The sequence below is a fragment of the Rhamphochromis sp. 'chilingali' genome (assembly GCF_963969265.1).
Source record: "Rhamphochromis sp. 'chilingali' genome assembly, chromosome: 15".
Lineage (NCBI taxonomy): Eukaryota > Metazoa > Chordata > Actinopteri > Cichliformes > Cichlidae > Rhamphochromis > Rhamphochromis sp. 'chilingali'.
The window spans coordinates 36,366,920-36,394,178 of NC_137942.1; the positions used below are offsets into that span (position 1 = coordinate 36,366,920).

Here is a 27,259-nt window from a genome sequence, read left to right on the forward strand (position 1 = left end):
TTACACCAGCATATCATAGGCCTTAATTGTGCTGCCCAATAATTCAGTTCAGTTCAGTTCAGTTCATTTTTATTTCAAACATTTCAAACATGTGCCTTCACAATCATTACAAAATATCATTCCATTATTTGTTTGAAAAGGAGTAGGCTGAAGTATTTACTTATTTGTCCCTACCCCCTCAAGTTTTACCTCTCATTCATTTAATTTTTTTTTGTCTTAAATTAAACAAACAACATATGAAACATATAAACATATGAAGTAAAACAAAACATAACATACATAAATCAAAAACAAGAAATTAGCAAGCCCCACCACAGTATAGTTTCTTTCATATGAAAAATACAGAATGTGTATATTTGCAGATACACAAGTTATGGAAAAACAACAAACCAAAACAAAAAAACAACCAAAAAAGAACCGCAACACCATTACCAGCAACATTACCGTCCTGGGTTAACCCCGTTTTCTTCATTCTTATACTTATTTAAAATTAGGTTTTTATATTTTACTTTAAACTGTTTTATGTTTTGACTGTCTTTTATTTCTTCTGTTAGACTGTTCCATAATTTAACTCCTGCAATTGAGATAGACATAGTTCTTAAAGTTGTTCTAGCACTTTGTATTTTTAAATTCCATTTCCCTCTTAAGTTATACCCACCTTCTCTTTCTATGAACAATTTACAGATTTCTTTGGGAAGCAATTTATTTCTGACTTTATACATTATTTGCGCTGTTTTAAGCTTCACCAAGTCTTGGAATTTAATAGCTTGCATTTTGACAAAGAGTGCATTTGTATGGTCCCTGTACCCTACATTATTTATTAATCTAATGGCCCTTTTCTGTATTATAGTTATTGTTTGTGTGTTACTTTTGTATGTGTTTCCCCAGACCTCTACACAGTAGCTCATATATGGCAGTAGTAAAGCACAGTATAAAATGTGCAGTGCTTTCTGATCCAACATATGCTTTGCTTTTCCCAGGACGGCAATGCCCCGTGCCAATTTCCCCCGAACATAAGTAATGTGTGGCTTCCAACAGAGCTTGTGGTCAATGATCACCCCAAGAAATTTTATTTCATTTACTCTTTCTAAATATACATTGTCAACACATATTTCTACTTCGATGTTTTTCTTTTGGTTTCCAAACAACATAAATTTGGTTTTATCGAGATTCAATGATAATTTATTTATATCAAACCACTTCTTTAATATCGTTAATTCCTGTGTGATCATTTCCAAAACCTGTGGCAATTCCCCACCTGCACACAGTATATTTGTGTCATCTGCAAATATTACAAACTTTAAAATCTCCGATACTCTGCAGATATCATTTAAGTACATAATAAACATTTTTGGACCCAGTACTGAACCTTGAGGTACTCCACAAGCTATATCCATCAAATTAGATTTATATTCATTTATTTGTACATATTGTTGCCTATTCCCTACATAGCTTTTTAACCATTCCAAAACCACTCCCCTAAACCCGTACTTTTCCAGTTTTTTTAATAGAATTTCATGATTAACAGTATCAAACGCCTTCTTTAGATCTAAGAAAACTCCGAGCGCATACCTCTTATTATCCATACATTCCGTTATCTTTTCCATTAAATCTATCAGTGCCAAAGCTGTTGATCTGTTGTTTCTGAACCCATACTAATAATAATCCATAAGAGAAGGTAAGCCCCACCCCCCTTTTCCTTTGTTAAGTTGTAAGGTTTGGAATCTAATTCAGGGCCTTTTTCCTTGCCATATGTATCTTGACAAAGTTTTATCCCATTCATTAAATTGTTTCTGGTTAATTTCTGTTGGTAATGTTTGAAATAAATATAACAATTTAGGAAGAATATTAATTTTAATTGAGTCTATTCTCGAATATAAACTTAAATATGGAATTAGATTCCATCTCGCTATATCTTCCTTAATTGTCTTTTGTATTGGTAAGTAATTTCGTTCTAATAGTTCTGTAAGATCCTTAGGTATTATGACTCCAAGATATTTAAAGCACTCTGTTTGCCATGCTAATTGGTACTTACTTTTAATTTCTTATGATGGAATACAGTTGTACTTAAGCAATTGTGTTTAAGTTTTAAGTCAAATTCAGTAACCATGTGCTCCCCAGCCTCGTGTATGGGAGCCGCTCATACCACCCAGAGTCAGAACTACTCCACCGTCAAACCTATGGCACTCCACACCCACTTCAAGGCTATGCAGCAAGTCATCACCCAGGGAGCTCAAGACAGGGTGGAGCTTGGGGTGGACGAACACTAGGTAAGGATTTGGTTGTGCATTGTATAAATGCAAGTTTTAAATATTATATTCGAGTGAACTATACAGTGTTATTTCTATCATCATATGAACAAAACTGTAAATAGAAATAACCCACACAAAAAGAAACGTGAAATAAATGTCTGAACTGGAAAGGGAGGGGAAGTAATTATAGGATATTGTAGGAGGGAAGTGTGTATTGTAGGATCTTTACCTTATAATATAACATGCATTGAGGTGACCATTGTTGTGATTTTGCACTATATAAATAAAATTGAATTGAAAATTGAAATATATTGAACTGATATACAAACCATAACGTACAAATGCAGAGTGGTTTATATAAATAAATCTTAGTATTTTATGGTATGTTACAGTTTTGGTATGACTCCTATATTTTGACTACCATATTGGATTTATTGTTTTGATTCCGTCCATAGGGTATAGTGTTTTTTTTTCAGCACACAGATGGTAGGCACTAAGAAGGTACAGTGGGGCAAAAAAGTATTTAGTCAGCCACCGATTGTGCAAGTTCCCCCACCTAAAATGATGACAGAGGTCAGTAATTTGCACCAGAGGTACACTTCAACTGTGAGAGACAGAATGTGAAAAAAAATCCATGAATCCACATGGTAGGATTTGTAAAGAATTTATTGGTAAATCAGGGTGGAAAATAAGTATTTGGTCAATAACAAAAATACAACTCAATACTTTGTAACATAACCTTTGTTGGCATTAACAGAGGTCAAACGTTTACTATAGGTCTTTACCAGGTTTGCACACACAGTAGCTGGTATTTTGGCCCATTCCTCCATGCAGATCTTCTCGAGAGCAGTGATGTTTTGGGGCTGTCGCCGAGCAACACGGACTTTCAACTCCCGCCACAGATTTTCTATGGGATTGAGGTCTGGAGACTGGCTAGGCCACTCCAGGACTTTCAAATGCTTCTTACGGAGCCACTCCTTTGTTGCCCGGGCGGTGTGTTTTGGATCATTGTCATGTTGGAAGACCCAGCCTCGTTTCATCTTCAAAGTTCTCACTGATGGAAGGAGGTTTTGGCTCAAAATCTCACGATACATGGCCCCATTCATTCTGTCCTTAACACGGATCAGTCGTCCTGTCCCCTTGGCAGAAAAACAGCCCCATAGCATGATGTTTCCACCCCTATGCTTCACAGTAGGTATGGTGTTCTTGGGATGCAACTCAGTATTCTTCTTCCTCCAAACACGACGAGTTGAGTTTATACCAAAAAGTTCTACTTTGGTTTCATCTGACCACATGACATTCTCCCAATCCTCTGCTGTATCATCCATGTGCTCTCTGGCAAACTTCAGACGGGCCTGGACATGCACTGGCTTCAGCAGCGGAACACGTCTGGCACTGCGGGATTTGATTCCCTGCCGTTGTAGTGTGTTACTGATGGTGACCTTTGTTACTTTGGTCCCAGCTCTCTGCAGGTCATTCACCAGGTCCCCCCGTGTGGTTCTGGGATCTTTGCTCACCGTTCTCATGATCATTTTGACCCCACGGGATGAGATCTTGCGTGGAGCCCCAGATCGAGGGAGATTATCAGTGGTCTTGTATGTCTTCCATTTTCTGATGATTGCTCCCACAGTTGATTTTTTTCACACCAAGCTGCTTGCCTGTTGTAGATTCACTCTTCCCAGTCTGGTGCAGGTCTACAATACTTTTCCTGGTGTCCTTCGAAAGCTCTTTGGTCTTGGCCATGGCGGAGTTTGGAGTCTGACTGTTTGAGGCTGTGGACAGGTGTCTTTTATACAGATGATGAGTTCAAACAGGTGCCATTCATACAGGTAACGAGTGGGGGACAGAAAAGCTTCTTACAGAAGACGTTACAGGTCTGTGAGAGCCAGAGATTTTCCTTGTTTGAGGTGACCAAATACTTATTTTCCACCCTGATTTACGAATAAATTCTTTACAAATCCTACCATGTGGATTCATGGATTTTTTTTTTCACATTCTGTCTCTCACAGTTGAAGTGTACCTCTGGTGCAAATTACTGACCTCTGTCATCATTTTAGTGTGGGAACTTGCACAATCGGTGGCTGACTAAATACTTTTTTGCCCCACTGTAGACTACTAGACAGAATGGACTAGGACTATAAGGAACAAAGGAGTACAAATGTACATGCCAAACGGAAAAGGAGAAAAAAATCAAACTATTTTCTTTCTTTGGAATAAAAAACAAAACTCAAGGGCAAAAGATGGAGATAGAGAAGTAGTATTATTTTCTAAAAGGTGAAGAAAAGCAGGCTATGTATGGAAATACAAATTCATAACCATATCTGTGTAATGCTTCTCAGTTTTATTTTACAACAGCAAAGCTCCATGGCCTATGTTGTATATCCCACAAAAATCAGTAATCAGTACACTGTTTTTGATATTTTTCGGTTTTAAATCTCGCTGCAATTAGCCGTAAATTGTATCTCACAAACACTGTATGCTTCTGTCACAAACACAAGAAATTCAAATCAGTTTGGGTGTTTAAATAGTCTCTGATAGGTTTGTAGCTTGAACCTATTCGCTGGAATGTTAAGGACAATCTGCTATGCAGCAAAAAGCAAGGCACCAAAGTTCTTTCTGTTACTCATGCATGAGGGAGACCTGCCTGGAGCCAAGTGTCGTTCCACCACTTGACCTCCGTCAGACTCTCAGCCAGGTTCCCCATAGCACTCCTTTTATTGTGGTTACATGAATATGCATAGGGTCATTAACATATAACATCTTACATAGGTATACATGTGAACAAAGAATACTGTGTGTGTGTGTGTGTGTGTGTGTGTGTGTGTGTGTGTGTGTGTGTGTGTGTGTGTGTGTGTGTGTGATTTGTGTGAGGTCAAGATGTGACCCTGTGAAGACTCCCCAAAGCTGGTGCCAGGAGTCCAGTGGGTCCATCTAAACAAAAGGCTCTTATACTTAAAGAAATATACGTGTGTTTGCTATACCATAAATCAATAAAGAGAAGATAGGATCTCTCCCATGTTTCCAGGCTGTGGGTGTGCATTCTAGTATGGAATACACACCAAGGCTTTGTAGTCTGTTAAAGATCACACAGCCTACCACTACACAACTGATTATACACCTCTAAGCATACATGGTTAAATATTTCTAAGCATAAATGACAATCAACAATACAAAACCTATCAGTCTCCTTGTATTTTGGGCCTTGAGAAAGACAGTTTTCTGCAGAGTTCTCACATCTTCAAACATAGCATAATTGGTATGGCCCGGATCTGACCCACACAATGTGCTTACACATGGCCCACATACCGCAAAGAATGATGGTCCTTTGGTCGCCCAGATCTGGTCTGCCAGAGGTGGCCCACACATGGGCCAGCACAAGGCCAGTTGCAGAACAGTTTCAGCTCTGGCCCCAGATGTCAGCCTAATGTGTACCTTAAACACTTAAACTCCCAGAGGACCAGCCATTTGGCTTTTCTACCTATAAAACCCGGAGAGTTGCCAAATGGCTGGTAGGCTTTTAGCTAAGCTTTAGCTTCAGCCAAGTGGAAGCTAAATTGGCTAGTCATTCATATATATATTAGGTTGTTACCTGGGAATTCTGGAGGGAGGGGAGTGGGGGTGTGTGATTGAGGGCGTGGGGGAGCTGCTAAAAGCTGTGCACTTCCTTTTGTGTTTCATCTTGATGCATTCTCAATCATCCAGGGAAATAAATCTCCAAAAGTCACCAACTTGGAGTGTTTCAGTTTGCCATCTTAGGGAGAAATCAACACACATGGGTGTATTTCCTTTGTTGCTGAGATTTATTGATAAAAACAGTACAAAAAACCAACCATTTGTACACATATTTACAAATAATAATAAAAAGTGAGTGAGTACATTTCAACATTTTGTTTTGTTGTAAAGGGTGACAGGGCTTGGCTTCCTTTTGGTAGTGGACCATTGATCAGGAAGCCAAGCCCTATATATATGATACAATCTCACTGCACTTAGCCTAATCCTTCATTGCCCTGAAGAATTCTGTGGTGTACGGACCTCCTCTCCAAGGAAAGAAAATGCAGAGAAGACTCACCACTCAGCAGGCCTTGGAAATGATCCTGAGGGAAGTCGACCCTTGTGACTCGGATGGAGAAGACCTAGAAATTCAGCCGGATTCGGACTCAGAGCTGTCTGATCAGTCTTCCGGTTAGTTTCATTTCATGTTATTTCCTATTTCATTTCAAACAAGTAAGTGGATGTAGTTAGTAAGTAAGATATTTCAGACATTATTCTGATACAGAGGAGGAGATACTGGAATTATAATCAGTATCTATGCATGCATTTGTGATTTTGTTTGACCTTCCCATTGCTCACAATTTGAATTTGTTCACACTGCAGATGAGGAGACTGCTTCTGCACCTAAAAAGAGAGCTTGTTTGGGGACTGAGACAGCGAAAGATGGCACAGTGTGGCGTGAAGAACAGGTGGGGACCCGTCTCCCTTTCACCCCGATAGAAGCGTACGCTGCAGATGGAGAGCCAACGGCTAAGGCCAGGAGAAGTATCTCGAGTCGCCTTCAGAGCTTCCTGTGTTTCATCACTCTTGACATGCTTCATAGCATTCAAGAATGGACTATTCAACATGCACAGCAAACGGAGCATGTTCATTGGTTCATGGACCTCCCTGAACTAATGGCATTTATTGCAATTGTCATCTTGCGGGGGGTTACCAGGGTTCCATCTCTAAATGACTGCTGGTCAGCAAACCTGGGAAACCCACAGATAATTGGAACTATGGCACGAAACCGCTTCCAAGACATCATGCAACACCTACGCTTTGATGACAAGTCCACCCGCTGTGATCGAGCAAAGACTGATAAGTTCGCTGCAATTTCCAGTGTATGGGGATCATTTGTCACCAACTGCATCACGTGCTACAACCCTGGTCTACATATCACCGTTGATGAACAGCTTTTCCCATCAAAGACTCGGTGCTGTTTCCTGCAGTATATTGCAAGTAAACCTGACAAGTTTGGGACACAAACACACAAATGCAAGAACAATCATGCCACTGTGCGATGTGCTCACTGCAAAAGATACACATGTGGTAAATGCAGACTACAGATACCATGGCAGTGCCAGGATTGTGAGTGATTGCTGAAAATGTTGAAATGTACTCACTCACTTTTTATTATTATTTGTAAATATGTGTACAAATGGTTGGTTTTTTTGTACTGTTTTTATCAATAAATCTCAGCAACAAAGGAAATACACCCATGTGTGTTGATTTCTCCCTAAGATGGCAAACTGAAACACTCCAAGTTGGTGACTTTTGGAGATTTATTTCCCTGGATGATTGAGAATGCATCAAGATGAAACACAAAAGGAAGTGCACAGCTTTTAGCAGCTCCCCCACGCCCTCAATCACACACCCCCACTCCCCTCCCTCCAGAATTCCCAGGTAACAACCTAATATATATATGAATGACTAGCCAATTTAGCTTCCACTTGGCTGAAGCTAAAGCTTAGCTAAAAGCCTACCAGCCATTTGGCTGCTCTTGGGTTTTATAGGTAGAAAGGTAGAAGCCTGGCTTTGCAGGTGTTAATCAAGCCATGTAATAACAACATGTGCTGGAACATAATAGTGCAAAAGTAACATGACGAATCTCTGTTCAGAGAGTGAATGGACTGATTCTTCTTTTTCTACTCTCCCAGATTACTCAAAGTGCTCTATACAGAATGCCACATTCACCCAACCACACACTTTATCTAAACTGAGTGCTTCCTAACTTTATTCATAGTCTTGACTTGCAGACTGGAGGAGTTAGGGATCAAACCACTAACCTTCCGATCAGTAGGTGACCTGCTCTGCCTCCTGAGCTACAGCCACCCGGTGGTAAACATGAGTCAACCCTCACTAGGTTTTGGATAAAGTGTACACTCACAAACCTGTCAAACCTGCATTTGAAACATTGGCTACCGTAGCAGTATAGTATTGCAACAAGGCATTTGGGTCTTCTAACTAAAATGGGAAAATAGGAACATAAATAGTGCCATAATTGCCAGACCTGGCCCACATCTGGTTGACATACACCCTACCATGACATCAGTCAGTCAGAAGTGCCAGTGTGACGCCAGATCGGGGCCAGACCTGTTTTCTATAAGCCTTGGCCACATAAACCAAACCACAATCAAGCCAGATGTGGCATGCCATCACATAGACAGTGGCATCATTGCCAGGCCTGGCCCATATCTGGATGACATATGTCTTTACATGCCAGAAGTCAGCCAGCAGTGCCGACTTGACACCAGATCCGGGCCAGACCTGCTTTCTGTGTGGGTTTTTGTAAATACCATCAGTATTTTTATTTTTATTTTTTTATGCCAAACCCCAGTTTGCTCTTGTGTGATACGTTGGTAGCTCAAAGTCTGAAGATTTTCTAAACTGTTTATATCATCTATGATATCAAGTAACTGAGGTTTGTATTTTGTTGCAAGGTCTGTCAGGGCTGTTTGACTCCCGTCTCCATCATGCCAGCCCCTCAGGTCCCGACCCCTCTGTCATGAATCTGATTTCAGTTCTGGATTCACGGCCTCCACAGCCCTCACCCTCTGCTTCCTCCCTTCTCTCTCAGTTCCGCACATCCTCTTGGCAGACTGGTGAGTGTCAGCCTGTTGTAGGAACAACATAAAAAAATAAATAAAAACAAACTATTGTCAGTCCTAGTTCTTAAACTTAAAATAAAACGAAGTCAAATTTCAGTCCTAAAAGTATTTTCTCTGATTCTATAAGCAAAAAGTAAAATTTCTGTAGTCTCAAAATAAAAGTAAAACAAATGACAATTTTTCAAAAATGAACTTTTGAAAGAAGTTCATTTTTTCAATGACTTAGACTGACCAACACTTTCTATGTAATATTGTGTCCTGTAGCCATGCATACACCGGCCCCAATGGACCTCTTTATTTCAGGGGCACTTCCAGGTTCAAGCTCCTTTCCCTCCTCCTCAGCCCTTTCTGCATACCAGAATCCTAGCATTTTTTCTGGACGATCATTCACTCCCTCATTATCCCTGCAGGATACAACTACATTTAGCCGAACTTCTAACGGCTTGATATCCCCACATGATCCCTTGGTACATATCAAAAGATCCTTTCAGTCCAGCTTGGGCTTTGATCACTTGCTGTCTTCCCAGAGCACTGTCTTCCGGGGCTCCCAGGAATCTGCAACTCCCCAGACCCAAGACCCTTCCACTTCCTCCAATTGCCACCTGTCCCCTCCCCACTTTAATCTGTTGCCCTCTCAGCTTCATAACTCATCCTCTCAACTATATAATGCTTCGATGTCCTCATCGATGGCAGCCCTGCCACCTGCAGTTCTTCCTGAGCCTCAGCCACTTCCACAGACAGCAATTTCCCGCCATGATAGTGTGATCAAGCATTACCCTCGCTCATCTTCAGCCCACACCACAACCCTACAATCACAATCCTATGCCAGCTCTGGTGGTTCATCTGGCTACCACCAGCTAGTCAGCCATTATCAGAATTCTGGTGTGTCCTGCAGTCCACTGGGGAAACGAAGCCTATCCTCTGACCCCAAGACCTCACCACAGATGGAATCCCAGATATATCAACCTGTCATCCAAACAGCCTATACCTCATCATTATCCAGCTCCTCAACTCCCTCCTCCTCTTCAGCTACTACTAAAGGTGCCAAAAGTTCCTGCTCCACAAGTAACTATTCGTCTTCTTCCTATACCCCACAAACTCCACCATTAACCTCCTCCACCACCTCCTTATCCTCTTCTAGCTCAAAGACCAGAACTATTTCTCTGTCTGCTCCCTCTCTTCAGCAACCCACACCTCAGTCAGCACTAGTACCACCTCTTCTCCCAGTGGTGTCATCATCCCTTGTACAACAAGCAGCAGCCAGTCAATATCTGTCCACCTATGGCTCTCAATCTGTGACCAAACCTAGCACGAGCTTGCCAAACCAGACCCCTCCCCAGAAACACATTCAGTCGTATTCCCCCAACCTGCCACCATCTACACACATGAATGTGCATTATGATGGCTTCAACTCACCCCATGTCCGGGATTTGAGCACTGGAGCAAGGAGCAGTGGGGGGAAAGACTTCATGGGTGTAGGCTCTGGTGAACGCTCCTTCTCTGCAGAGATAATCGCTCAAGACTCAAGTTTTGTCTCAACATCTCTCAGAAAACCACACACTCCATCCACTGAATATGGGAGTGGATCAGCTGGGAGTGGACCTGGTATTCACAGTGTAGTAGGCTCTGCGGTAACTGGGAACATGGCTGCTGGTAATGAAGGCAGTAGCGCCTATCACCTGACTGAGTCTAGTACATCACCTTCAACCAGTTCTACTATCAGTTATTCAGGATTGCACTCTCCTGTAGCTGCTCGACCTGTACAGTCTCCTGGAGGCTCAGGGGCAAATAAATACTTTTCTTCGATCCCAGCTCCTACTTTTATGTCCTCACCACAAGGTTTCCCTGATAACCGACAAGCTCGGAACCAGTTGTACCAGTCAACACCCCCGAACACCAAAACAGAGGTCACAAACATGCTGGGAGCTGAGGAATCCCAAGACGAAGGAAACAGTGAAGACTTCCTTATCCACCACTTACTACGTCCACAAAGCTCAAATTCCCATTCTTCCCAACATCACCCTCATTCTGAGCAACTGTCTCAACCAATCCTTCATGGGGAGAGCAAGGGAATGACACACGATCTTAACAAGACATCAGAAGAGCTCTACCAGCTTCAGCTTCGTACCAATAACATTACCAGCAATTCTGGTCTTGGAATGGCAATTAATGATATAGTGAGCTTAGACAGACCGTTAGAAATATCACAGAAGAAACAGCAGGCCAGGTCAGACACGATCATGTCAAAGTCAAATACTTCAGGGGTGCGAAGAATATCTGATTCTCATTCTCATGCCATCCACTCGCATCATCAGCAAAATGAGTTAATGGGTTCTGCGGTCCATTATGGAAGAGGTGATCCCTACATACAGCACCCAAACTCCCAGCATCCTCATAGCACTTCACATGTGTCCACACACTCTCAGCACTACACTCAGCACTCTCAAATCTCCCAGCACTCTCTGCACACTCAGCATACACATCACTCTCAACATTCTCAGCATAGTCATCGTAATTCCCTCCCACAAAGCCATTCTCAAATAGAGATTAAGAAGCCTTCAGATGCAAATGACAATGCCTACTATGCACCAGATGTACAGCAAACTCAACAAAGCCATGTCTCTGTCACTCTGATGAATATGTCACCAGACCATCCCAAGCAAACTCACATGTTACAGTCTGTCCCTTCTCACACTATCCAAAACAAGCTGGATTCCCAACAAGCCCCACAGCAGCAACAGAAGCACCACCACCAACAGCAGCAACACCAGCAAGCTATGATGGGTTCAGTTAGAAGAGCAGGGTCTGCTGGGTTGGAATCCCATGTACAGAACCGGTCCTCACAGAGTCTAGATACCCACTACAGTGGAACCCATCCAACATATCAAACACGAGCCAGTCAGAGTTCAGTATCTCCACTACAGATGCTAGATCAATCACTTTCTCAGGCCAATGGTACAGACAGTGGAAAATCTCTGGACAGAAGTGGAGCTGATATGACTGTGACAGGACAGGAAAGAGATAGAGGAGACAGACATACACAACAGCACAGACTTAACACCCACCAGCATCCTCAACAAACAAAATTGGATCTTCATGACTTCCTTTCTGAACAAGATTTGGACTTATACACCCCTTCACACTTGAGCCATCTCAACCAACCTCAGACCCACCCCCACACCCATGCTCTGCAACACACTCAGCACACTCATCATCAACTGTCTGTTACCACTCAGATAACTCATTCACACTTGCAACAGATGACAATACATTTAGCAACACCCCAACAACAGCAATCCCAGGTCACAGATCCTGAAACACAACTCTCACACTCACAGTTAGAGCAGCTCAAACAGCATCAATTTGAGACAGTAAGCCAGACAGATAAAGTAGGACAGACTCAAGCTCAACTGCAGCAATGTGCACCTTTGACCTCAATCTGCTTTCCAGACTGTGTTTTTCCTGAGATGGAGGATCTGTTTTGTTCATCTGAATACAAATCAAGCTGTGCGGGGGCAGGACACAGTGCTCAAGAAAACTTCAGCCAGGGTCACGGACCGACACAAGAGGATATGGAGGCTTTAAAATCAGGAGATGCTGCAGAGGGCTATAATATGGTTGGTCATCAAAGCAATCAAGGATTTGGACAGTACTGCCAAAGACTTTCAAGAACAGGAAATGTTGATCTGCAGTTAGACCATGACTGTCTGAAGACTCATGAGCTTCCTTCCACTGTGAATACTGACCAGCTTGGCCTCATCCAATCCCAAACTCCCATTATGGGATTGAATTCAGCAGTTCAAGAGGATAGCTTAGTCAACAAGATGATAGCAACTGTGGGAGTGGATGAAAATTCCAACAGCACTGGTGTAACCTCTCCTATCTTTTGTTCCTCTCGGCCCAAAAAACTGCTGAGGACCAGCTCATTTCACTTGCTTAAACAGCGACGTGAGCCACAACCTCAAACAAAGAAAAACTATGCGCAGGAGTATGAATTTTGGGATGACGAAGATAAAGCTGATGTTCCAGCAGATATTCGCCTTAACAATCGCCGGCTTCCTGACTTGCTGCCTGACTTGGTGTCCAGTTGTAGAAAACCTGGTGGGGTTTCTGGAATAAGTGGACTAAGCCCACAAATAGGTGACATGGCCTTTTGCCACCCCTCCAGCTATTCTTCTCTTGGACACCCTTCGCAACCCCCCCTTCACGATGGTCCTAAGAAAAGGGGCAGGAAACCAACTAAACCAAAACGTGAAGGACCTCCTCGGCCACGAGGTCGCCCACGTATACGTCCTCTTCCAGAACCTCCTTACTGTAGGGGCCTGATGGGCTCTGTGGCTGGAGAAAATAGGAGGGGGCGTAGCCGAGGTCGAGGGCGAGGCAGACGGGAAGAAGGAAAAGTGCAAATGCATCGGGATATGAACAAAACACAAACCCTTTCATATAATCACCAGCAACAGTACCAACAGCAACAGTGCAGCCAACAACAGCACCTCCAACATCATCAACAGCAACATCACAGGAAGCAGGCGGATCTCCATCAGCAGCTCCAACATCACCACCATCACCAGCAAGAACATGTTTCCTGTCCCCACCCTCAACTGCATCATCAGCAACAACAGCATACATCTCACCAGCCACAGCAAGATCCAGTCAGAACTTTTAAGGTAATGCAGAAAATCTGGTATGTAAATCTGGAATCATGATCCTAAGCAGGGTAAAACCTGTCTTAGCTTGGATTCTTCTTAATAACCTATCTTTTTCTCAGATCAAACTGCCCCTTGCCACTATGTCTTCACCAGAGTCCTTGTTGAGGACAGGCTTGCTATCCAGCAGTGAGCCTGTTCTCTCTGAGGGATCGGTGGGGTCGGCACCATCTCTGGGCTTGAGTCCTGGTCCCACTACCACTGTTGACTGCAACAGAAATGAGGGGAATCAGACAAAAGACGAGATGATGATACATCAGCAGAGAGCTAAGGAGGTAAAGAAAACTAAGAAGAAAAGAGGCTTCTCATAAAAGCTGCAATAGAAATGTCTGATAAAAGTGTATTTTATCTGCTACACTATAACATTTTGGAAACAGATGTCTAAAGGTGTCATTCTGCAAATTTGAATGGAAGTTCGCAGTGCGAGGCAGGCCAAAGGTGAACGTTTTCTCCCCTGAGTCAGATTATATTTTAAGAACGGGGGGACTTTTTTTTTATGGGAAAGCCAGATGACTAATTCTGTAAACAAAAGAAATTACTGTTTAAGCGAAAACATAATTATCTGAAGAGTGGATTTTGTTTTAGTGAACAAGAAAATAGTTTAAAAAAAAGAGCTCAGAGACATAGGGAGAATAAAATCTGCCCTCCTCTGCTTTAAAAAAAATAATCACATAACCAGTATGAACCTTTTGTGATTTTTTTGTCGTTTAATTGGTCCATAAATACTTACTGATAGGTTTAGTAGAATAAGCAGGTAACAATATTTTTAAAGAAATGAAGTAGTGGGTAACTTTGAGGTGTTTTACAGAAATGAGACATTCATAACACTGTAAGTAATTTTAATTAGTGTCTAACTTTCTCCATCTTACACTGTAAATATGCTGTAGTTTTAGATACAAACGACCTTATGTGTGTACATTTTTATATATCAATTTGTTATTGAGTCATTTAATGTTTTCACAGCTTTATTTAATATTCATTTTCTTTGTGTGCTGACGGCTGTTTGACTATTCCACTATCCTTTTATAATACAACATATATGTTTTATATATAAAAATATGTCTTTGCCTGTCTAATGAGAGAGAGAGAGAGAGAGAACAATAGAGCAAAATTAATTTTTTTAAATAAATATTGTTCAACTTCAACTTTCAAAAGCACCATAAGAAAACTACAAAAACCAAACGTTTGTGAATGAAGAAAGACTTCAATAGAAGAATTTTTTTATTTAAATAAAAAAACAAAACTGATTAACATAATAATAAACAGTACTTTTGTTTATATTTCTCTTTATTTGTACATTTATGTTATTGTCTGCTTCTTTGCTTTTCTTTTTTATAGCCATTCTTTTCTTCTTTGTTTCTTTTTGTCATGAAAATGAATCTGAGGGAGAAAATTCTCTGGCTCGTCTCAACAATGTTGCTCATTATTCTGCTAAAATGCATGGAAATCAAACACTACTTATAATTACTGACAGTATAATTTCTTTCTTCATTCATATAAAAACTGGAATTGTAACTCTTTATTCTAGTATGCCCATTAGTAAGTCTTTGCAGGTAAATTAAATGGCCTACATTAAAAAAGTTTTTTTAAAAAACACATTAAAAACTACTTTAAGATGGGGGAATGAGACCTTCAGTTATGAGCCATGTTATAAAGTGAAGTTCAGAATAAACAATGAGCAGAAACAGATTTATCCTTGTAGTCATGTAATATCATTTGGGGTGTCTAAGCACCATATGCTGAGGTCTTGCATCTCAGTGTTGTCTGTGAATGTGTGGGAGAAACAACTGTCACCATGAGTGGAAGCTGACTGCTTTTACATGGCAGTTTCAACTTTGAGTTTCATGCTAGAGTGAAACAAAAGCTAGTTGCCATGGCAACGGGAAGATGCTCTGTATGTACAATCAATATTCTCAGTATAAGGGACGCCTGAAATCTCCCCCAAAATGAAAGTAATTGCACATTTAAGCAACAGTCTTATTATTTAGTAAATGTTGTTAGCACTGCAAGTAAAAAAACAGACTAAGTGTTAAAGTGCCGACTTGGCGTCTGTAGGACTCCACCTTCAAAATGGGTGAAAGACAACGACGTTGCAGGACAGTACAGCAAAAACGTTGCTGTTTTTCTTGTGTTTAATTTCCTGAGACAATAAGTATTGGTTCAATAACAATACTCATTATAGCTAAACTGGGTATCAAGTTTAACCTTTCTCTGTAATGGTTTGACCTATCCTTTGTTATATATTTATTTACCCTTGTCATTACGGTTTTAACTGTAAAACAGCTGGTGGTGGATGGTTGGAAGAAAGAAACTGACAATTCACTGAATCCTGAAGCCTGGACTGCTATGCAGAAACTCTCAGATTCAGTAAGTTCCTTTAGTCCATTGCATAAATGAGGAAAGCCGGGAGCTTCATATATAATTCATATGTCATCTATTCAAATTCAAGCCTCTGGAAGAAGCATTTCTTCATAAATCAGGTAGTTATAGGCATTTAGACAATACCTGTGAAATAATGTGGCACTGATCCCTGGTAGAGTCTGCAGTGGAACAAAAGAACAACAACATCAACTCTATTTTAATTTGTATAATTTGGAAAGAAAGTGGATGAGGCTGATTGACAGCCAGCTTTTTCTGGCTTACAAAACGGAGAGGAGAGCGATGCCTGCCACCAAGGCAGCTGTTGCCACAGTTACTGCATTTTTCAGCACAAGACCTTAGTGCCATCTGCTGGCTGTTAAGCTGTACTACCAAGATCTGTATTTACTGCTAAAGTGGAAAACTCCTTCACAGCTCTTACAAACTTTATTATAATGGAAAAGTTAGATTGTTGTTTAGTCCACATGTAAAAAATTCAGCACAAAGGGTGTCTCTTTATTTGCTATGAGCTATATACGCAATACATGGACAAACGTATCAGGTCAATACAATGATTTGAATTCAGCTGTTGTCAGTTACCTGGCCAGTTTGTTTCATTTGTGAAAGAATGAATTGTTCGAAAGAGTGCAGTGTGCTACAGTAATGGGATGCCACACCTGCAACAACTTAGCTTGTAAAATGTATTTCTTCTAGATATTTGATAAGCATGTGAAGTTGCAGAGTGGGTTCACTGTTTGCTGAAGGGCATATTGTGTAAAAGTCACTCACTGAGGCCTACGCAGCTCTGCCCATGAAAGTAAACTTTGACACAAAATACTCTGTTTTATCACATCATAGCAAACTTGGAGGGTTTGGACTTTATAGATCAAACAACAAATCTGTCATTTACCTTAAAATAAGATAAGATAACCTTTATTAGTCCCACACGTGGGAAATTTGTTGTGTCACAGCAGAAAGTGGACAGTGCAAAAGTTACAGTAGCAAAAATTAAGAAAAATAATGGAATTGGATAAGATAATAAGAATAGGATACTATATACAACTGCATTAAACACTTTAAACAACTGCATTAAATAGTACGTTGTCAGAAAAAAGAAAAAATTGCACTTTATTTCACATGTGGATGTGTGTGTTTGGTCATCTGCAAAGTCTTTGTTCTGGAGTCTGACAGCAGTGGGGAGCAAAGATCTGCAGAATCTCTCAAGTTGAAAATGCAGCTACTTAGGTGACACTGATGTGTATGGAGGGACACATCAGTGTCCAAAGTAGTGGTTTATGTGCAAGTATACCATCAACACTGACACAAATACAAGAAAACAGCCTTTGAATAGATGTCCACTGTAGTCTTTCTAAGTGAATGCTGGCAATTATTATGTCATAACACCATCAGTTATTAGCTTCTGCTTTTTTACAGATTGACGAGAAGGTCTTTGACTTCAAACCAAGCTTCATGGCCTCTTTTTTGGATTTTCTGAAGACAGGTAAAGTACAGCCAGCCCTTGAACCAAGACATGATGGAGGCAACCAAGAAACCTGTTCCTCTATGAGGGGAGGAATTAAATGCTTATCCTCACCATCTCCTCCCCTACCACCAACTTCTCCCCAGCAGCCTCCAGGACAGTTCAGCGATGGCAGCCCGGGTGAAGGGCCAGACCTAACCCTCAGTAGCTGCCAAAGTCCCTGCAAACCTCTGGATGATGAACTGAAAAGAAACCTGGAGACTCTCCCCTCTTTCTCCTCTGATGAGGAGGATTCAGTAAATAAGAACCAGGACTTGCAGAAGAGCATCTCATCTGCAATCTCTGCCCTCTATGACACTCCACACTCACTGGCTGCTGCAGTGGCTTCTGCAGTAGTCAAAGCACAACCCATGCTTTCTCCACCCACGCCACAGGAGCCGTCGCTCAGCCCACCTCTCAAGACCAATTCTCCCCTCATTCCTAGTATGGAGAGCATAAAAGATGGGGCACTTGCACACACTCAGCATAACACACAAAGTAAACAAAACACACGTGAGGAACAAAAAATGATTTCCACACTGTCAGACATGGAGGGGGTAGGCTCTCAGCATGAAAGAGAAGAAGAAAACAGCAAGAAGGAGGAAGGCGAGGAGATGGCAAGCAAAGAAGAAAACATCAGGCATTCACACAATATGTTGCAGGGACCAGCGGAAAAGCAGGAGAGGGAGGATACAGCAACTGACACGCAGATTATGGAGGGCCATGATGGTATTTATATTTGTCCTCTTATTTCCTCTTTAACAGCTTCAGTTTGTAGTTACGTTCTGTGGTGCTCATCTGTGAGATGGCCTCCATTTAACACATGTGTAACTTCAGCTTGGTTGTAGATGTTAGTGTCTCGCTGTTAAAACATTGTCTCCACTGTCAAATTTCTAAAAATGTGTCGTGTCCAAATTCATGGGCTGCATCCTCCTGAGGCCGCATTTGTAGACCAATTATGTCACAAGGCCGTCCAAATTCGTAGACTCTTCCAAATACAGCCGACTAATGTGTCCTCCTTTTCCCCGAATTTGAAGGATGGGTCGGGTGTGTCCTTCGTGGCCCACCATATCCCAGAATTCATAGCACTGCTCAGCCAATTCCAGTTTTCAACAATGGCGGCCGCTACTAAGTTTTAAAATTACTCTTATTATTCTTTCTGGGTCACAAAATAAACTTTAAAGATATTTTCAGGCGAGCATGTAGCCGTGTAAACTCCAAATATCTGCTCGGTTTATCAAGACATCACATATTTGCAAAAGTGCTCCGACGTTTTCGGAGACGTCTGCTACCCACCAGCTCGATAGCTGACCAGGAGGTCGAGGGTCACTACAGCTGCCGAGAATGGCAAACTCCCTGCACATCATTTTCAGATCACCGCGGTCTTTCACTACTGAGGTTAAACGTAAGTCACTTATATAACCTAAAATGTTATTTTTTGGCTTTTTCGTGTTTTATTTGTTCCTGAGTAAATCCGTTTGGCTGAGACTAAAGTTATAGTTTTCACACAGCTGAATAAAAGTCACACAGAAAACTGAAACAGAAGTGTGAGATGGTCGATAGTTTACTCCAGTGTCCTGTTATATTTTAGATAGCAAGGAGCAGACAGCTGAGCTTATTAAAGTCCACCGAGACAGCGGTGACGCTAATCTGAAGGCTTCCGGTCTACCCGACCTTCTGAGGACCCGGCCCACATAGACCGCGAAGGCCGGGTCCTCAGGAGGATGCAGCCCATGAATTTGGACACGACAAAATTCTCTAGATCCGGGGTCGGCAATCTTTCTGATAATGAGTGCCATTTAAAATTTCCTCAGAAGTCAGTGTGCCATATGATTGCATTAGCAATAAATGTAATAACGCTCTGTATTAACAGTTCCACACTATATAGAACAACTTTATAGAATTATATTTGTTGACAGATGTTGGCAGCTGTCAGCGAATAGTTATCAGCTATTTTGAAACAAAGAAAAAGACACTTTTTATCCATTACAGCAAATGAACTGTACAACAGAAAATGTAAATGCTATTTATGGTCTCCTCACAACAATGATAAGAATAATAAACTGGGCCAATATGGCATGTTTGTTAATACAGAGACATATGTTAATGTGATCTCTGGTCTCCCACTCAGAGACACAGGTCTCCCAGTGTTCAGCATTCAGAGGCTACCTGAGGACTCATATGAGAGAATCTGCTCACACAGACATGTAGAGCCAAATACTGTCAATAAGGCCTCTGCAATGTTCTGAAGACAGTTAAACTTGTCAGGTAGTGACGTCCAGCAGGTGAACATGCAGCTCCATGAACACGCACAGCTGTGGATTCCAGCTGCTTCGATGTTATATGTATGATTTCTATACATTTTACATCAGATAAAAACTTTGGTTGTAAGATTTAGATAATTATTTAATAAAAGCGAGACATTTTAAATGAGAATAAGAAAGAAAAGTATTTCTTTCTGCCCCCCTCTCCCCGTCAATGCCCTACCTGCCCCCCTGGCAACACTTTGCTAGACCCGCCCCTGCACAGTTACCAGCTGTCAGCTGCTTAGAAAAGGATCCTGGTGTTATTTGTCTCTCAGAAACAGTTCATAACTTCAACTCATTCATGTGACCTAAAAGGTAAACCTGTTTCTCCATCACCTGTTCAGCTCTGATGATCCAGTAAGGACATCTCCTGGTTTCATCTTCATGTTTCCCTCTCACCACATATCCAAACTGACATCATGACCAGCAGCTTTACAGCTGTGGCTCCAGCAAACATCAGCTGATACTAGAAATTAATATTAAATAAATTCTAACAACAGCTGATCAAGCTGAAACGTGCTGCTGTTGTTTAGTGCGACAACCGCTGGTTTCCTCTTTCTGGCGCAAAGTGGGCGATAAACAAACAAGAGAGACGATCAGCTGATCATTGATCAGTTTCATGATTGAAGTAGCAACAGGAGAGGCAGGGGAGAGAATGAGAGAAGAAGAGGCAGCTGTGCAGCAAAGACACAGAATAACTCCAGCTTTGTGTCTTTTTCATTGTAGCTGAAGTCCGGGACAAACTGTGTTCCTTTTCACCTCAACACGAAACGCGTAATATTTTCTCTGAATACGAGACGATTCCGTCTTTTTACAGGACGGTTGGAAACTCTACTAACTAACCTTATGAATTAAATAAAGTTCACTATCAGTAACATCATAGCACCACCCAGCTGTATAGAAACTCCATCATGCTAGCTAGCACACAGTACGAGTTATTGTAACTGACTGTAAAAACTCAGCACAACAAAAATAAACTCCACCTAAACTTGGTTTATATCTGAACCTGATAGACTGCAGGTCATAACTTCTTACCTGAAGTTCAGTTCACCTGACATCTTGGCCACCTCGGGTCTGTCCTCCTGCCTCCCCTTTCTCTCATCCACCTGCTGGCCTCCACCACTTGCTAATGTTACTGAATCTGAGGAAGTGAATCTGATATGGCAGCCTCGCTTCTGTCAGTCTGCCCCAGGGCAGCTGTGGCTACAACTGTAGCTGCTTCTACCAGTGTGTGAATGTGAGAGTGAATGAATAGTGGCATTTGTACAGTGCTTTGAGGGCCCCGAAAAGCGCTATATAAATGCAATCCATCATCATTATTATTATTATTGAGCACCGCCACAGCCACCACCAAACAACTGAGTTATTTTTACACACCGACCAGCATCTGGCCAATCCACCACCTTTCATTGTTTATGCCGTTACAAAGAAAAAAAAAAGTCACCGGGCCACCGAGCAAATGCCCGGTATGCCCGAAGTCTTTTCAAGTAATATTATAAACTCACCCTGTGCCTTTTCTTTCAGATTCACCATCAGGACGTGTGCCTGCTCCTGCACCTCCATCACCATTCATCTCCTCCTCACCGCTCACATACTCATCACCATCGCCTCTCCCTCCCCCGTCAATCTCTGTACCTTCTCCACCACCAGTCCAACAGAATGAGGAAGAAGTCAGTCTAAGTGATCTTTCTTCTGATCAGCATATGCAGCAATCCTCCTACCAGCAGGCTTCAACTGCAGCCACCTCCCCACCCCCCTCCACCTCGCCACCAGTCATCCCATCGTCACCGCTGTTCAACCTTCCCTTCGGCCAATCGACCCCGCCCCCATCCACCACACCTCCCCCATCATCCTCTGATCAGGATCAGGAACCTGAAGCTGGGTTGCCTTACTTTTCCACTTTATCCTCCTCACCCTCTTCATTGTCCTCTCACCCACCATCACCTCCAACGCCAGAGGAGGCCCCACAATCCCAGCGTCTTACCTCCCTTCACCTGGCAAAGAAGCAGGCTGATGCTGCCATCGCTGGGGAGAGTGAAGAAGAAGACAGTGAGAGTGGAGGTGAGGGAATCTTCCGTGAGCGGGATGAGTTTGTGGTGCGAACTGAGGACATTGGTACTCTTAAGGTGAGTCATGCCACAGGCCTCAGGAAGTATGTGTTCTGAATAGATAACTTACCAGCCATAATATATGCTGACTGTCTGTCTGTATCACTAGATGGCCTTGCAGACAGGCCGAGAGCCTCCACCTATCTGGAGGGTGCAAAAAGCTTTGCTCCAGAAATTCAGCCCAGAGATCAAAGATGGTCAAAGGCAGTTCTGTGCAACAAGTAACGTGAGTTTTTCAAAAAGACGTAGTTTATGTTTAAGGACATAAACTGTTGGTGGACAGCTCTGGGTTCAAAACAGTTCAACACAGACCTGGTATTGTTCCCAGAGCCAGTCTCTTTGATGCTTGACGTTTTTCTCTTCTCAGCCTATTAAAACGTAACATTAAAGCAGTTTTCTGTAGAATGGATCATTATATTCTTTGCAACATTAGAATTTTTACAAATATATCTCTTTATGACATATTAATTGTTGTCTGTTCTCTCAGTATTTGGGTTACTTTGGTGATGCCAAAGTGCACTACCAGCGTTTATATGTGAAGTTCTTGGAGAATGTCAACAAAAAAGATTACGTCAGAGTGTGTTCACGAAAGCCATGGCACAGAGCTGGCCTGACTCTGAGGTAAGGCGAGAGAAAGACACTGAGTGGAAAGTGTAACCAGAACTGGCCTGCATCAAGGTTACCCTGGATTACCAGGCCCAAACTCCCCCCTCCCATAAAACTTGTTGATGAACTCTCAACACACATAGACTGTACCACACAAAAACAATTCAGTGACTAATTTCAACATTTTAATTAATCTATGTTTCATGTGCCTGTGCTTAAGACAAACACCAATTAAGTTAGTGTCTCTCCTCATGTCTACTGACTGACAGACGCCAGCCTCTACCTAAACAGCTGCTGACCATTCACAATCAGAGCCAACCTCGAATAGATAGTCGACACAAGGAGAGACGGAATGAAAGAGAGCTAATGGAGCAGAGAGAAAGAGAAAGAAGAGAGAGAGAAACAAGGAAAAAAGTAGAAAAGGAACATAAGGAAAGAGAAAGGAAGGAGGAGAGAGATCGCAAAGAACAAGAAGAAGAGAGGCACAAGAAAGAAAAAGATGGTGGAGAACAAAATGAGAGGGGTCACAGAGATGTGAAAATGGAAAGTGAGAGTGAAAGAAGGGAGAAGGAGAAAAAAGAAAGGGAACTTAAAGAGAGGCAGCAAAGGAAAAAGGAAAAACAGGATAGGGAGCAGAGGGAAAGGATGAACCAAGAGAGAGGATGGAAAGAAAAGGAAAGATCACTGAGAGAACAAAAAGAGAGGGAGAGGATAGAAAAAGAGAAACAGGAGAGAGAGAGAGAACAAAAACTTAGGGAGAGGGAATGGGGAGAGAGGCACAGAGACCAGAAGGACAGACAGCAGAGGGACATGGAGACAGATGGTGAGCCGAAAGAAAAGGAGAAAGCTCAGGAAAAAGAAAGAAAGGAGAACATGGAGCAAGTCAACAGAGATTATACAATGGCATTAAAAGAAGAGAAGAACCGAGGAGACATAAAGATGGCATTTCAGGGAAGAGCCAAGACTTCAAAGGACAAGGCTGAGCCTCCACCCAAGAAAAGGAAGAAATGGTTGAAGGCGGTGCTGTCCTCTTCATCTGAGTCCGACTACTCCTTACTCAGTGATGATGAAGGTCAGCTGTTCTTTGAGTGCATATGATGCACACATTTATTTTTAACCCATTGCCTTCAACCAACGATTACTGTGTCCAGGCCTCTGTGCAGCTGGTTTTGTGTTTTAGGGCCTGCGCGGGGTGGAGTGAACAGTCGAGCCATGAGGGACATGTTCAGGAGCTATGTGGAGATGTTGGTCAGCACAGCACTTGACCCTGATATGATTCAAGCCCTAGAGGACACAGATGGTGAGCACTCAGTTCAAACTACACTGTAGTCTTAAGTCAGAGAAAAGCATTCTCCAAGAAAATGGAGAATGCATGCATGTCTGTCTGTATGATTCCAAGAATTTTTGTAATATGCAAAGAAAAACAGAATGCAGTATTTGGAAATTTCACATTTTTATTCAGCATTTCAACACAAATCAAATGTTTAAACTGAGCCATTTTAGTATTTGGTGAAATATATTAGCTCATTTTGCATTTGATGGCAAAAACAGTCGTTGAACTAAGTAGATGGAGTTGCTATATTATTGACAGAAGAACGTTGACCCATTCTCTTCGGTGTTGTCCACCCATCCACCCATCCATTCTCTTCCACTTATCCTTGTCAGGGTCGCGGGGGTGGGGTTGGGGTTGGAGCCTATCCCAGCTGTCTTAGGGCAAGAGGCGGGGTACACCTTGGACAGGTTGCCAGTCTGTTGCAGCGCTAACACATAGAGACAGACAACCATTCACACTCACATTTGCACCTATGGGCAATTTAGAGTTACCAATTAACCAATCCCCAATCAAATTAATTCAAATAAATCTTAAAGAGTACCTATAAGTTGTATGTGCAGAACAGTCCAAGGAAAACAATTAAAAGGGCAACTAAATCCAAGAGCCTGGAGAAACTACAGAAGGTGGAAAAAAAAGCATAAAACACAGGGCTGACAATATGTGACAAAGACTAAGAGAAAGACAGCAACTATAAATATACAGAAGGGTGACTGGAGCAGAGATGAATCACCTGGGGAGCAGAGCTGCAACAAGACAGTGCACTCAAGACTAACTGATAAAACAGGAAGTAAGAAAGAACGGTTATACTAACATGTGAAAACTTAACAAGGCATGAGGAACACAGGGCAGCATCACACTGTAAAATCTAATTAGTTCCCAGAAATCAAAAAAACTATGCAAACTCGTTGCCTTAAAAACACTAAGTAAAGCTTACTTATGACTGTTAGGACAACTCATTCATTGCAAGTATGCAGTACTAAGAATAACTTGATGTTTCTGACTGTGCAGTACTAATTGTTTACCCACTGACAAACATTTCAAGTTCAACTAAATTAAGTAACAATTTGTGGTAACTTACTTAAAAAAAAAATCACATTACAGGGCTCTAGACTAACTTTTTGCCACAGTTGCACTGGTGCGCCTAACTTTTTTTCTTAGGTGCACCAGCACAAAAGTTAGGCGCACCCAAATGTTTCAACAGCATCGCTTAAAACCAGTTTCACATGTGCACTTTTAAGGGGGCAAAATTGCTGTCCATACAGACAATATTCATTTGTAAATGATTAACTAACAATCTAACAAGACTAGAAAGGAGAAACTCAGTGCATCATGGGAATCCCCGGCAGCCTATGTCTATTGCAGCATAACTAAGGGAGGATTCAGGGTCACCTGGTCCAGCCCTAACTATATGCTTTAGCAAAAAGGAAAGTTTGAAGCCTAATCTTGAAAGTAGAGATAGTGTCTGTCTCCTGAATCCAAACTGGAAGCTGGTTCCACAGAAGAGGGGCCTGAAAACTGAAGGCTCTGCCTCCCATTCTACTTTTAAATACTCTAGGAACAACAAGTAGGCCTGCAGAGCGAGAGCGAAGTGCTCTAATAGGGTGATATGGTACTACAAGGTCATTAAGATAAGATGGGGCCTGATTATTTAAGACCTTGTATGTGAGGAGCAGGATTTTGAATTCTGGATTTAACAGGAAGCCAAAACAGGAGAAATCTGCTCTCTCTTTCTAGTCCCTGTCAGGACTCTTGCTGCAGCATTTTGGATCAGCTGAAGGCTTTTCAGGGAGTTTTTAGGACTTCCTGATAATAATGAATTACAGTCGTCCAGCCTGGAAGTAATAAATGCATGAACTAGTTTTTCAGCGTCACTCTGAGACAGGATATTTCTAACTTTAGAGATGTTGCACAAATGGAAGAAAGCAGTCTTACATATTTGTTTAATATGTGCGTTGAAGGACATGTCCTGGTCAAAAATGACTCCAAGGTTCCTCACAGCGTTACTGGAGGCCAAGGTAATGCCATCCAGAGTAAGAATCTGCTTAGATACCATCAGGGGCGGATCTAGAGAAATTTTCTTAGGGTGGCATGAGGGTGGCAAAGAAATCAAATGGGGTGGCAAAATCGAAGCCTTTTTTTTTCCAAACACATATGCAGGTGGTTACATATGGTTAGAATAATTCAAATGCAGTAAGTATACACGTTTTTCATATAAATATAGTCTAGAACTTAATTATTGTCTGTAGCCCACATAATTACACACTTTAGTTACATAAAACATGTGAGTTTTGATGTTATGTACTGTATAGCCTGTATAATAAATAAATATTTAGCACAACAATTATAAAATCCAGAAAGCTACACAACATGGGGCGGTTCATTTACAAACACAAGTCTAACTTATGTTTCACACTGTTAGAAAACAATCACATTGTTACAGCTTAAATTACACAAAATGTCAGAAATCTGCACTGTCATGAACAAAAATTTAAACCTAATTTTTCATGATTTGTTGGATTAACCCTCTGAGGTCTGAAATACAACCGGCCACTTTTGACTCCTTTTGAGTTTACGTTTGTATTTCACCCTCAGATTGTTTCATTTTATTTTTTCCCCGTTGCCTTGTTTGGTGTCTTTTCAGCTCAACTGAATTTAGTTGTTTTTTTCACTGACATACTGCATTAGTGTTACTGATCTGAAACCACACAAAGAACTTAAAATCCTACTAGTATTTTTTTACTGTAAAAAAAAAAAAAAACAGTAAATTTTTATAACTTGAAATGCAAATATAAATTGTACATTTTGTAAACATAAACAACTATTTATCTAAAAATGCAGCCAATACACCTGCCGTTTCTTTCATTTTCTACAACCATTTAAACATATTACGAAAATTAAAATAAGAGAACAATCAGGTGTTGCAATAAGATGCCCTACAAATGATGTGTGCCAGTAAAAAAACAAGTTTGTCCACCAACAGACAGAAGAGCACAGGGACAAACCTGCAGGCCTGACAACAGCAGGTGTATCACTGGTTTTCTACTTCGTGACAGTGCTTACAAATGTGCCTCTGTGACATTCATTAGTGCCCTCACTGACACACAAAACAAAACGACTACACAACAGAACAACTACACAACACACTAAGTAAACACTCCACACTAAACGTCACAAATCTCCCACATCTAAACTCTCTCTCTCTCACTCGCTCGCTCTCTCTCACTGCCGTTACCGTCCTTTTCCCTCTTCCTAAACAACCAAATCCTACGTGTTGACTGTTTTTTTTTTAATTGGTCGACATGGTGCATTTTTCCACCGATAGGAAAGAGGTGGCTTTTTTTCTTTCTTTACTGTTTTCGCGCTGTCCTTAGAAAACGCTTAAAACACACCCACACAAAAACGTGACGACAGTATTTAGAAAAAAGTGTGG

General features: G+C 41.6%; 1 protein-coding gene across 4 annotated transcripts in view; it reads left to right on the plus strand.

Moving 5' to 3' along the window:
* Positions 1-27,259, plus strand: part of prr12b (proline rich 12b) — a 64,247-nt gene that overhangs the window by 17,472 nt on the left and 19,516 nt on the right. For 2 of the 4 annotated variants that reach the window (XM_080906540.1, XM_080906542.1), the window contains exons 2-12: positions 2,122-2,270; positions 8,726-8,887; positions 9,158-13,560; positions 13,662-13,874; positions 15,883-15,966; positions 17,392-18,205; positions 21,307-21,908; positions 22,000-22,116; positions 22,378-22,511; positions 22,766-23,568; positions 23,677-23,796. In XM_080906540.1, coding sequence (XP_080762666.1) covers positions 2,122-2,270; positions 8,726-8,887; positions 9,158-13,560; positions 13,662-13,874; positions 15,883-15,966; positions 17,392-18,205; positions 21,307-21,908; positions 22,000-22,116; positions 22,378-22,511; positions 22,766-23,568; positions 23,677-23,796 — 7,601 coding nt within the window. Of the gene's footprint in view, positions 1-2,121; positions 2,271-8,725; positions 8,888-9,157; positions 13,561-13,661; positions 13,875-15,882; positions 15,967-17,391; positions 18,206-21,306; positions 21,909-21,999; positions 22,117-22,377; positions 22,512-22,765; positions 23,569-23,647; positions 23,797-27,259 lie in introns of all 4 variants that reach the window. The other 2 variants (XR_013974557.1, XM_080906541.1) reach the window with 2 other exon arrangements.